Source organism: Ctenocephalides felis, unplaced genomic scaffold (genome assembly GCF_003426905.1).
Source record: "Ctenocephalides felis isolate EL2017-DRISC unplaced genomic scaffold, ASM342690v1 CF-g0.4_SCAFFOLD_01886, whole genome shotgun sequence".
NCBI lineage: Eukaryota > Metazoa > Arthropoda > Insecta > Siphonaptera > Pulicidae > Ctenocephalides > Ctenocephalides felis.
The window spans coordinates 57,820,487-57,834,214 of NW_020538040.1; the positions used below are offsets into that span (position 1 = coordinate 57,820,487).

The 13,728-nt window shown below is 29.2% G+C and overlaps 1 protein-coding gene across 1 annotated transcript; it reads right to left on the reverse strand.

The window, feature by feature from the left end:
* Nucleotides 1-227: 227 nt before the first annotated feature.
* Nucleotides 228-1,405, reverse strand: LOC113376938 (ribosome biogenesis protein NSA2 homolog). Its single transcript, XM_026617059.1, has 2 exons — nucleotides 1,276-1,405; nucleotides 228-1,079 (listed from the first exon to the last, which is right to left on the reverse strand). The coding sequence occupies exon 2, from the start codon at nucleotides 1,047-1,049 to the stop codon at nucleotides 270-272; it is 780 nt and encodes a 259-aa protein (XP_026472844.1). The 5' UTR covers nucleotides 1,050-1,079; nucleotides 1,276-1,405; the 3' UTR covers nucleotides 228-269.
* Nucleotides 1,406-13,728: the final 12,323 nt, after the last annotated feature.

The window sequence follows — 13,728 nt, forward strand, 5'->3', positions numbered from 1 at the left end:
TCAAGACATAATTTTGATGCAAGTGGCTGATTATGTAGATGCTTATTGACGAATGCATGCTCAAAAATTCTAAATGATTTTCAAAAATTATTCGTGTACATTATTGGATCAAAGTGAATTTTCAGAACGGAGTTTCATAGATGTTTATTGGAGAAAAACATATTTAGAACAATTTACACTGAAAAAAAAATTAAAGTATACTTATTTAATTAAAGTGAAAACAAGTCTTTTGTTATTTATATTTTATTTAAAATATTTACACTTATAGTTTAAACAAGCAGAACAGCATTTATACATCCATCATTTTCAGGATTGTTCGTTACTTGAGCAAATTTACCCCAAACAACTTTACCAGTTTGCGTTACTAAACCTAATTCTGAAATATTTACTTCTATAACAGTACCTTTTGTTATTACTCCAAGACTCGTGTACATTGGAGAATTTGGATTTTTCTTAACACCTATGATAGGCAAACAAAAAGTAGCTTTTAATTCAGGATGGGTAACATGTGCTTTTTTAAACCTAAGAGCCATAGGTCTGATAAATCTTTCGAATTTTGGAGGTTTACGTGTAAAGCCTTCACCAACAAAAGTAACTTTTGTAACCATTCTCTTCCACGCTTTCCTTCTGGACTTTCCTGATGATAAAACTTTGAATACTTCAGCATCTGCCTGAGCTCTGACTTTTGGAATAGGCACATCCCATTTTCCGGCCTTCTCTTTACGTTTCTGTTTGATCATATTAGAGAGTACTTTGGCTCGATTCTGTACACCTCTGTCCAAAAGATAAACGGGTAATGCTCCATCTTCAACCTTTTCTGTATTCTTCTTGATTTTCTTTTCTTCGTGTGCTTTGATTTTCTTTTTCATCTGAATCTTTTCATTCCTGCGTTCTTTATTAAAGATTTTAGCTTTAATACCTCTTAATTTTTGTGCCATTTCTGCTCGTTTGTGGGGCACTCTTGCCTCGCGTTTTCTTTTACGTTCTTCATAATCGAGACGGCGACCATATAATTTCTGGTGCCTCTCAATATATTCATTTTGTGGCATGTTTCAATTTGTTATTCACACTTTTTCTGCCTAAAAGATTAAACGTTATTTATAAATACGATATTATAATAACATTAATAGCAGAAGATATTGAAATGTATAAATAAATTTATGTGAACAAACATGCATAACCTAAAATTAAATTTAAAAAAAATTAATCGATTGTATCAAACATTTAATGTAATTAAAACTAGATTACTTGAATATATATAAATAAATTACTCACTTGTTAAAATATTATATTACTGCTTTATTTGTTGATATTTTAATTGTCAAAAGTGCACGCGGGCAATATGTCTAAAAAGAAAAGAAGGAGACAGCTGTATTCTACAGTTAAATGGACGAAAATAGTGTTGCCATATTTTATTATGATCTCATTTCAATTGTAAAATTTGTTGAACAGAATCATAGATAAAAAAAGAGTATTCAATCTTATTTCCTTTTATCATAACAAATTATTTCCAAGTACAGTAGGCCCTCGCTTTACACGGCACTCTGGGTACACGGTTCCCATACTACACGAAGCTAAAAATCCGACATCCCTCCGACTACACGGACTTCTTATTACACGTTATTTGGTCAACAGCCCATAAGTTCGTTGTGCAAAAGGGTATTGTTCGTTGTGCAAAAGGGGATGTAAATTTTGTTATCGACTTTTATCTTTTAGACATGCCTGATTGTATAATAGCCGTCTAAGAACACGTTTGAGCTGACTACTGCGTCGCGCCAATTTTTGAATAAGGTGTCAATGTCCTTCATGTCATTTCGTCCGTATTTCTCCTACTTCAAGTTGTATTTCTTGGTATCCATACAGCGCGATAAATATGGTGCGATTTGTACCAACTCTGAGTCTCTCATAGCACGGATCCCATACTGCACTATGTAAGGTTCCATAGAACGCACTACGAATTAGCCTGAATTGTATGTTAAATACGAGTTTCTTATAGCACGGTTCCTATACTGCACGGTACGCACTTGCCGCGTAAAGCGAGGGTTTACTGTACTTGCTTCGATTTTTACATCATAGGTCGTAATTTTCTAGAGTAAGTAAGATTTTTTTTATGCGTGCTTATTAATTATTTTAAATGTTTTACTTTACTAGTAATGATACTAGTAATTAAATATTTTACTTTATTTTTTTAAAATTATACTTCTAAGTTATTTAAATCATAATATATATAAATAAAATAGAGTAAATAAAATATTTGAACCTATTTATTCTAAGATAAAATCTAAGTTATAACACATGTGTATGTGAAATTGTTGTCCGTTCGTGATGTTTCTGTTAAAAAGGGTTACTATTCTACCAGTCGCCCCATCTTTGAATAATTAGGTAATTACTATGCATCTGGCAACCCAATTGGCGAGTGTACAATCGCGTCAGTCGCGTTCAGTCGTCTTGTGCAATGGATATATTTCACACGCGTTTATCTTGTGTCAGTTTTCAATAAAAATTGTGTATCACATAAAAGTGTTATAAACAAAGTTTGTTTCGTGATATAATATTGTGCTAGTGTTGTGCATTGACCCAACGATTCAGGAATGGTGCATTATATTTAAGGTGAGCCCTTTAAAATTATTCTAGGTTCAATGTTTTTGACAATAGGGCCGATTCCCTTGATATGACAACATGGCGGATGTTTGGGAACCTCATCCTAAATTGCTTTTAATCTTAAGGATTTATTACTGAATTATTTTTAAATTGATGAATAATACTTAAATATATGGGAAATATGTAGCACTATGATAAAACAAAAGTTTTCACAATTTTATTTGTATATAACGAATTGCAAGTTACTTGTTTTCGTTATTTTACATGCATTAAAAATTAATATTTTAATTAATAAAATTATAAATGCCTGAAATATTGCAAAATATTATATCGTCATTATGATTATTTATATCGTAATGTCATATATTTTAAAATATTTCTTAAATATCATAAAAATAAATCACTTTATTTTTACCCAAAAAGTTAACATAATTAACTCAAAATTAAATCAAAATAACAATTTTGATTTACTAAATATGCAATCGATATACTCTCAAACATTATTTTCCATTTGTTTGAACTTTTTGTATCGTTGGTTAAATATAATCGTTGAGAAATGAATAAATGATATTTGGGGTAATGCACTTCAGGGGGTGAAGTATAGTGTCATTGTGTACTATATAGTTGTTTGAAGATTTTATGATTTATTTGTGATATTGACCAGTTCTAGTTTTTAAAAAATGAAATAATAACAGAAAAGTTGCCATCAATTTTTTTAAAACTAAACCAAAAAAAAGACGCACAAATTTAAATTTTTGCTATGCTCGGTGCAACCAAATAAAAAGTCCAACTTATATAGTTGATAAACCAAAACCCAAGTAAATTATAAACAAACCAAGAGAGAACGATAATAGTTGAAGTGTCTGTATCGATTTCGCAATGTAGTTCGACTTAAATATCTGATAATGTGTGAAAATCCTGTAAAAGATATTGAACATCAGCTTGTTCTTGCAAAGGAGTTCTTTCATAATAAAAAAAATAGGTGTTTGTTGGACAAATTAGCATGCTACCAGTATAGAAATGACAGTTAATAAGTTAGAGAAGTCTTGACGTAATAAGGAGACGGGGTACGGTTCTGCCAATTTTTTTATCAGCAATAATTCTGTTAATTTACCAGTTAGCTGAGAGAAAAGTGAATTAAATAGTAATTTGAACATTTGTCTAAAAAATATTGTCATTAAATACGATCGATTAGTCTTAAAGTCAAATCATACAACAAAAGAGCGAGTGGCACAACCGTACCCCAAAATTTGACACAACTGTACCTACCGCACACTTTTGAAAACAAATTTTCATTATGACTGAGCTGAATTATCTAAGCAAAAACTAATTGCTGGTAAATAACTACTAATGTTCAACTTACAGCAAAATGGCAAACAAAGTGACCTATCTGTTATTAAAGGAATTTGAATATAATAACTTACTTTTGACTCCTTAAAAGCAATGCGATACACAGATCATGTTAATACAAGGCATTAACTGAAAGCAATAATGGGAACTTGTTCGAACAATCATACTTTATCTTGCTCTCTTTGGACCCTATCTCAAAATCAGTATAATTTAGATGTTATGACGACTGTCACTACCATACCCTGGCACAATCGTACCCAGTCTTCTATATTATACATTAAATAATTTACAATAAAAATGAGCGAAATATGAAAATAATATTGAAGATATTGCGCACCAGCTTGTTCTTGCAAACGAGCCCTTGCATTATAAAAAAGCAGATGTTAGTCACACAAATAAGCGGGTTATTATCTCTAAAATGACAGTTAATACTTCAGACCATGGCTTCTTAAACTATGGGTCAGGGTCGCGAGAGATTGTATTGTCAAATATTTATTTCATTTTAGGAAATCACGCCTTGTTTTTTATGTTCTCAATAAATTCTTAAACATATATATATTTATATGTTAATGTATATGTATTATTGTTACCAAATAAATAAATCACTTAAAAATATTAATTTATATTTTTATATGTGTGACGTCGCCAAAAAATTCGCAATCGTAAATGGGGTCGCGAAGGACAAAAGTTTAAGAAACTCTGCATCAGAAAATGTTATCGACGGTTTCTAGTCTATCTTATTGTTAGATGAAGCTGGTAGAGATAATTTGTAGGCATAATTGACATTTACAAGTGATTATGATATCCTAGGATATGTAATAAAACGACGTATTGTTTAATTAATTTATTTGTTCGGTTCCAAAACGCCTATTTTATGTCAATAACGATATAGATGTTTATGTATACAGTATTTATTACTATAGAAAGATATAAACATTATTCATGCATCATTTTAAAAGGCCCCGAAATACTCATCGGTTTCTCTTTATTGCAAGCATTTTGGACTACGGCCAAACTTGCAACATGAAATTATTTTAATTGATTGGTTTGACTCTCAATTTATATATATATATATATATATATATATATATATATATATATATAAAAGGTGGTCCTTAATATGGACATTTTCGAATTTCCTTGCTCCCAGGGGCTCAAATGCTTACATATTGATGAAAAAAATCCTCTATAAGATTTAGCTCTTAATATTTTCTTTTAGATAGTGCGCAATTCAATCAAAGTTTTGTATAAAAAAAAGTAGAAACAAAATTTTTTTTCCAAAATCAATTATTTTGTTAAGACAAGCAGCAAGTTCTTTGAATCATTTAAATCGGACGCCTAGTTCTCTCAAAAACTGCCATTTTTTACACATTTAGCTCCGTATCTTCGAAATGGCTGGGACTAAAACTGATAAACACTTCTCCCCGTCATTACGAATTGAATGTTTTTGGATCATTCAAATCGGATGCTCCGTTCTCTCAAAAACTCGATATCTATTATCTGCACTCTTTGCTCTCTATCTCCGTAACTGCTGGACCTGCCTTTGCCAAAAACTAATCAGCCCTTCTCGCTATCGATAGGAATCGAATGTTTTCTGAATCATTCAAATCGGTTGATCCGTGCGCCCGAAAACGTGACTGGAAATTTGTATCCATACATACATACACACACACACACATCCATTTTTTCTGAGGTATGCTAAAATGTTCAGAAACCTTCAAAAGGTCGAGAAATGTAAAAAATTTTCAATTTCGATTTTTGGACGATTACAATAACTTAACCTACGGGAAGTTAAAAATCTGTTTTGTAGAGCGTCGAATTTTCAATAAAAGATGACACGAATTGTCACTTTTAATTTATTTGTCGCTAAGTTATACCTAAAAACATTTTTTTAATTTTCGAAGTTTTTTCCATGCTATTTCTATACGAAGCTTTGATTGACATACATCAATTTTTATGAAGTATGCCAATATGTTTAGAAACCGCTGGACCGGAAGATGTGCAAAATGTTTTGCATAAGATATATGAAACAAGTGATATTATTATTATTAGTATAAATCATTATAATTAAATTCTATAGGTATTATTATCTTATCTTATCTATGGGTGTTATGATATAGTTATCCAAAGTTATAGCATTCCAACAACTCATTATTATAAATATCAACAGTTTTATAAGTAAGATGATATCAGAAATCACTGATATATACTTTTATTAGAGCGTAGAAAAATTAGAAAACTAGAAAATCATTTTAAATACGCAATTTGATATCAATAAAATGTATTTTTCGGCATATTTAATATGATTGATTATTGATATTCTTTGATTATTACTTTTAGCTGGGGAACGGAGATGTAATTCCATCGTGCTTGTTATATTTATGAATACCTTTTACAAATAGATTGAACTATTATCGTCAACAAAGAGATTGTTAATTTTTAATATATTTTGGTCAAAATAGCTTACTCTTCATTTGCGCTAATTGCTTGCTTTTTTAATCAGATTGCAGATCAGAAAAGCTATTGTACTAATTTCTCGTAAATTATAATAATGAATAATATATTTTGAGCCAATCGTCGAATAAAAGAACAATAAAAGAACGTTTCGACACGGTATGTGTGTTATCATTCAGCAATTTTTTTGTACAGTTAAAATAAAATTAATTGGAAATAAAACATAATAATTTTTTTTTTTTTTTTTTTTAACTCTTTTATTTACAACTGTCCAGTATAGGACATTCAGTAAATTTAAAGGATTTACAATAGACCGCCGAAAAGGAACATTGTATACTACTTTGACATGTTGGAAAAAACAACTCAGTAGTTGTTTTTTCGATATAAAATTCACAATATTTACTTATTAAATAGTTTCTTATAAATAACGATTAAGTTATTTCCCTTTTTTTCTCAGGAGATTTGATGGCTTAAATCCAGTGGCGCTTTTCTTTTCAACCTTCTTCGATAGTTCTCTGTTATCAATGAGTTTGCTAATGTATTTGGGTGATTGATTAGCTTGTTTCTATACTTCTGTGCTGTTTTTGTTATTACTTCATAATAAATAAAGTATTTTTTTTTCCAGCATTGAAGAATATGTGTCAACGTCGAACAAAAGAATCTAAATCTTAAATAATGAATAATATATCGTTTTTATTTTGTTGATCATTTAACCTACCAATATCACAAATTGGTAATGTGCAATATAAATACGATTATGCAATAATGTACTGAAAGTCTTTGTGGCGGCATTAAGTGACATTTTAATAAAAATGTCATCAATTTGTCAAAGGTTCGAACATCTCGTCTACTTGCTCTGAAATATGTAGGTCAATCGGATGGTGCTTACTGCACTAGATTACACCACCGCATACAATGATCACGTCATTCTAACTGAATTCTAAATGTGTTATACTATGTATTTTTTAACTAGTGGGGCGCATGGCATCGTGCCTTAAGGCAAATTGCTGAAACTTTGCGAACCAAAATTTTTTTTTAATAAGATTAACGTTTTTGAAAAAAATTTACTCTGAAAAAAATAGATTTTTGAGAAACTATAATTTTTGACAAAAATTTACTTTTTTTTAAAAAAAAGACTCTGAAGAAAAATTTATTTTGAAATATTTTGGAAATTCCGAACTTTTTTTCAAAGCAATTGTACTGCTTTAACTGCATCAAGTCGAAATATCGAAGCGCGTAAGCGCCGCGTCGCCGTCTAACGGGTAAACATTGGTACGGAACCCATAGGAATGTAAACAAAATTTATACTTATTGTTAGAATCTCTATAAAATATCTGATAATTTGATGGGCATATGTTTAATGATCATTTTTGACCGCCAAATGGCACTTTTTTTACTTTTTTCATTAGATCTCCGTAAGCGTTAGACCTGCCTTCATGAAAATTCGATCAGTTGTTCATCTTGTTCAATATAAGAAAAATGTATTTTGAATTATTCAAATCTGACGCTCCGTTCTCTTAAAAACTGAGTTACCGTTTTTGGCACTTTTTGCCCCATATATCCGGAACGGCTAAACCTGCCTTCGCCAAAAACTAATCAGTACGTCTTCTTGTCAATACGAATCGAATGTTTTTTGAATTATTCAAATCGCTTCATCCGTGTTCCCGAAATCGTCGACGAAAATTTGTATCCGCACACACACACACACATATACATCTATTTTTTAAGGTATGCCAAAATGTTCAGAAGGTTTTGAAACGTAAATATATATAAAAAAAATTATTTTCGATTTTTTTGCGATTACTATAACTTGCCCTAAGGGAAGTTAAAAAAATTATCGTTCTAAAATAATATGTAGATAAATTTATTATATTTGAATAATATTAAATTATAATAATAATATTAAATTACTATTCCCAGTTTTACAAGGTTTTCGTTTTACACGTTTTCGATCTTACATGGTTTTTGAAAATAATGTTTTTTAACCAAATTTATTAATTTTGAATTTACACAAAATTATAAACACTAAACTATAATTTGTTTCTATATACAATACGTTTTTCATTGTTCTATCGACAAAATACAACACTACAAAATGCATGTTATAGTTAAGAATTCTTGGTAGTCTATATCTATAATGGAAATATGCAGATAATATTGATACTACTCTCCGTTTTATGATCAAAATTACATTTTATGTCTGTATAATTGAGTATAATTGTTTTTATCATTAAAAGTGTTTATATATAATTGGTAGCGTAAATTTGTTTAAGATGAGAAAATAATAATTATTTTTGAGAAAATTTTCTATAATTTATAAAAAAAATATAGTTCGACAAAGGCAAAAGATAGAAATAAAAGACTTGAGAATAAAAGAAAAATCTTTACAAATCAAAATTGAATTTTTAAACCATCTCCGTAATAATGAAAGAATAATAAATGTCGCTAATTTTTATTCTATGAATGAAGCTACAATTTATTAAATGGGTTTGATATTACTATAATAATAATAACTAGCTGTAAGTGGAATTCTGTTTTGAGGCAATTATGGCATCGTGCTTTAAGGCAAATTGCTGGAACTTCCCGTACTAGGAATACTGAATGTTTTTAAATAGATTATTATAAATATTGTAACATTGTCTAATATTTATAAGAATTATATAAACTAAATTGCAAAGTTGAAATTATTTGTAAAGTATATTAGAACTATAGTCAGAAATAAAAATAAAATCTGAATTATTTTCGATATACAACAAATAAAAAATAAAAAAGTTGAAACAAATTCTTTTTTTCCAAAATCAATTATTTTGTTAAAACAAGCAGAAAGTTCTTTGAATCATTTAAATCGGACGCTTAATTCTCTCAAAAACTGCCTTTTTTACATATTTAGCTCCGTATCTTCGAAATGGCTGGGCCTGCCTTTGCCAAAAACTAATAGACACTTCTCCCAGTCATTACTAATTGAATGTTTTTAGATCATTCAAATCGGATACTCCGTTCACTCCAGAAGTCGATTTCTATTTTCTACACTCTTTGCTCCGTATCTCCGAAACGGCTGGACCTGCCTTTGCCAAAAACTAATCAGCTCTTTTCCCTATCAATAGGATTAGAATGTTTTTTGAACCATTCAAATGGGTTGATCCGTGCGCCCGAAAACGTGACTGGAAATTTGTATCCATACATACACACACACACACACACATCCATTTTTTCTGAGGTATGCCAAAATGTTCAGAAACCTTCACAACGTCGAGAAATGTAAAAATTTTCAATTCCGATTTTCGGCCCATTACAATAACTTACCCTACGGGAAGTTAATAAATAATAGTCTGCCCGAAGGCAGGTCCATGGTATGAGAGCACCACAAAATCAATGGTTTTTTCTCCTCCCTTGTTTATTATTATCGTTGCCGTTTTATTATCATTAATTAATGATTATTCATCACTTTATATTCATTTTTATGAATTTTTCTTTGCAAACTTCTGCTTCCATGCTTCCTGATTCTGTCCTTCGGCTTTCAGTTCTCTGTATTTCCTCTTCTCGCGTAAATCTTTAACCATCTGCATTCTTATTTTTCCTTTCAGTCCTTCCGTTTTGCCTTTGACGACGTCGTGTAGTAGGCACTTCTTTGCAGAATGGTTCCGGTCCAGTTTCCTTTTCTTTTCAGGATTATTCTCAAAATCAGTAGAGTTCTTTCTTCGCCCACTCTTCTCGGGACTTCTTTTTTTGTTATCTTGTCCGTTCACTTTATTTTCTTCTATGTCTCGGATTTTCTTAGAGTCCATGTCTTTGATCCGTCCGGAGCTATGCTTGTGACATAACAATTTGTCAATCTCTTCCGCAAGTCCAGACTCAGTTTGCTCGTCAGTAGTATTCTCTCACACTATATATACATACATGTATATATATTTTAATATTAATATTAATATTATTTATTTTTCGTTCAATATGTTTATTGTTCATCATATTAAAAATTTGCAAAAAGGGCATTTTGATAGTGTTTTTCCTTTGACGCGGTTTTTCCATATAAGAATGAATTTTTCGAGTTACACGGTTTTTTATGAAGCCTATCCTCCGTGTAAAGCCGCGGGAATAGATGTATTGAACACTAAAGATGAAAAATAAAAATCGCGGTTTATGAAATTTTGATTGATAAAATTGTTGAATGGATACTAAAATTAAAAAATAATAGGAGAATGAGATCAAATTTGAAATTTATTTAAAGAAAAGTCAATTGGTCAAAGTTAGATTTAAATAGGATCTACTTACTTATTTTTTTATAAAATTTATTTTCAAACTATTTCTATTTTTGCTTATATTTTGCTTTAACAATTTAATTACGCTTACGCTAATGTATCAATTTATAGAAACCAAAATATGATCACAATTTAAAGAATTCGTATAATCAGACACCGATGTGTATACAGATGGTTCACGCGGTATCTTTAGTAAACACATGTTTAATATGATCGGACATTGTTTGCGTTTAGATCTATACAAATAATAAATCTTTCTGGTTTTACAAATTGAATACACACACATACGCACACACACACACATATATATGTATATATATATATATATATATAAATATATATATATATTTTGTAGAGTTTCGAACAAGAATCCAAAAAGTAATAATTATAGTAATATTTTTCATTAACTTTTTTTTTAAACTTTTAAATTTTATATCATTTTTAATATCCTGTTATATAATCCACTCATTTTTTTATTATTTCATTTTGATCATATTATCATATTTCTGTACATTATTTTTTCAACTACTTTATTAATTAAAAAATCCATCTTCTTTTCTTAAACATATTGTTTGCTTAAATCTTATCAAGATCATGTTTCTTGACAGATGTCCTCAAGTTGGAACGTACCTAGTTCCGAAACGACGACAGTAAATAAATAAATAAAGAAATAGTTTATTAAAAAACTTTTTAAACTCGAAATTCTACAAAATATTCACAAATCCAAGACTCTACCATTTATATATATATATGTGTGTGTGTGTGTGATTAATTTCTTGGAAGGCGTAACATCTAGTAAAAAATTAAGATTTTTAAAACATCTTTATTTTTCCATACGTTTTGACATAAAATTTTACGTCATCGTCAGTGGTTTTGAAACTCCTAGATTATAACTTATACACCACTTGTAAATAATTAATAATTGGAAACAAGCACTAAATGTCAGTAATTACGTTTTTTTATAAATAAAAAATAATTAATAAATAAAATATTATCAGAAGCACCCGCTCATCCGAGGCAATATTCAATATTGAACATACATACATTTTTTCTAAGGTATGCCACAATGTTGAGAAACCCCTAAAACGTAAAGATGTATAAAACTTTTTATTTTCGATTTTTTTGCGATTACTATAACATACTCTACGGGAAGTTATTAATCAATTATTTCTAAAAATTTTCAATTTAAATTTGTTATAAAATAATAAATATGAATTTTTATTTTTTTTTGTTCAAAGTTTTGATACATAAATTATGAATTGTTGTTTATAATTTTTTTTATAAAACTTTCATAGAAATCGAGAAGTTTGAGGAAGGAAGGAAGGAAGAATGCAATATACAACTTACTCTTACATTTAGTTAGTTAAAATTGTAATAATTCGTATTTCAAATAGGCAATAATAATAATTAATAATTAATGATAATTCTAATGCGTATTTGTCTATATTTATGTATACATCTATATAATAAAGCTATTCTTATTTTGGTTTTATGTCTTTACTTTTGGTCAGACAGTTCGTATCATATTTCATATTTATAGAGCGTAAAAGAAAGTCATTTTTTTCACTTCATGGACGTACGAATTACATTCTAGACGTTACTCTGATGAATATTTTATTCAATTTATTCAAGTTCACTTCGAAATTCAACGATTTCATGCGTGCAATATAGTGTTTTTTTTATCATTTTAAAATAAGTTTATTATAGGGCTTAAGTAAAATGACATGCGTCGAAAGAACCAAGTCCAATTTTTAATGTACATTTCTCGTGACAGTTCAATTTTATCAACTCCAACTAAATTCAGGGAAGAATAGTGTGAGAGATTTTCAATTGCCATTTAACACCGCAGTGCCGGACATGGAATATTATTTTCAATTGGAAACATATTTTTGATCTATATTTTCAAGAGAAAATGAACATCGCTGCTGGGGGGCTCGAATACCCGCTCTTTTAAATGGATTTTTTTAAACAAATTTTTTTAATTATTTGATTATGACATGTACATAAAAATTCATATTCGTAAATATGTGAAATTCGTGTACCTTGCCGTTATCACTTTATCTTATATCCAATATTAGTTAACGCTAGAATTTGATATGTGTTTATTCTTGAGAAAATTGATTGCCAACGCCTAATTAATTAGTCTTGCGCGAATTTAAAAGTGAATTTATTGTAGTCACAATACCGTGAAGCTTAGTGAGAGAAAAAGTATATTAACGATGCGCTTATGAATAATTGGCAGACATGTGAATGAATAAGTTATAATATTAATCATAATATTTACTACATTCACTTCACATGATGTGAAAGTCGTTATATATATATATATATATATATATACAGAATATATATATATATATATATATATATATATATATATATATATATAGAAATATAGAATATAGCATCTATATATTCTTCTAAAAATTTTATTTAACCTTATTTAACCTGCACATTTACGGTTTATAATTAATTACGAGTATATCACATAATATATTCACCATAGGGTTCCATGAATAAGTAAATTAGGAAATAAGAAATTTTAATTTTATTACTTGATAACCAAATTATTTATACTTGTTTATAGTTACTTACTTAATTTTCACTCTGTTGAGAAAAATTTGAGTTATGACTTTTCAGATACCTTTATACCAAAATTAGCCTCTAATTACAACTTTATAATAATAGCAGTCGTAAAAAAATCCAAAAAAATTTTTTATACATTCTAAGGTTTCAAGTTTTCTCAACATTTTGGCATACCTTATTTTTAGAAAAAATGAATTTATGTGTGTGTGGATACAAATTTTTGTCGACGATTTTGGGTACACGAATTGAACAATTTAAATGACATTCGATTCATATTAATGGGGAGACGTGCTGATTAGTTTTTGGCAGAGGCAAGTCCAGCCGTTTTGAAAATACGGGGTAAAAGTTGCGAAAAAATAGTAATTTAGTTTTGAGAGAAAGGAGCGTCCGATTTCAATAATTCAAAAAACATTTTAACTGTATTGATGAAGTGAAGAACTGATTTCGGAGATCCCTAAAAAACGTACTAAATTTTTTGCCG

Bases quoted from the DNA above. Each gene is read 5' to 3' on its own strand.
- LOC113376938 (XM_026617059.1), bottom strand. From the start codon at position 1,049: ATGCCACAAAATGAATATATTGAGAGGCACCAGAAATTATATGGTCGC.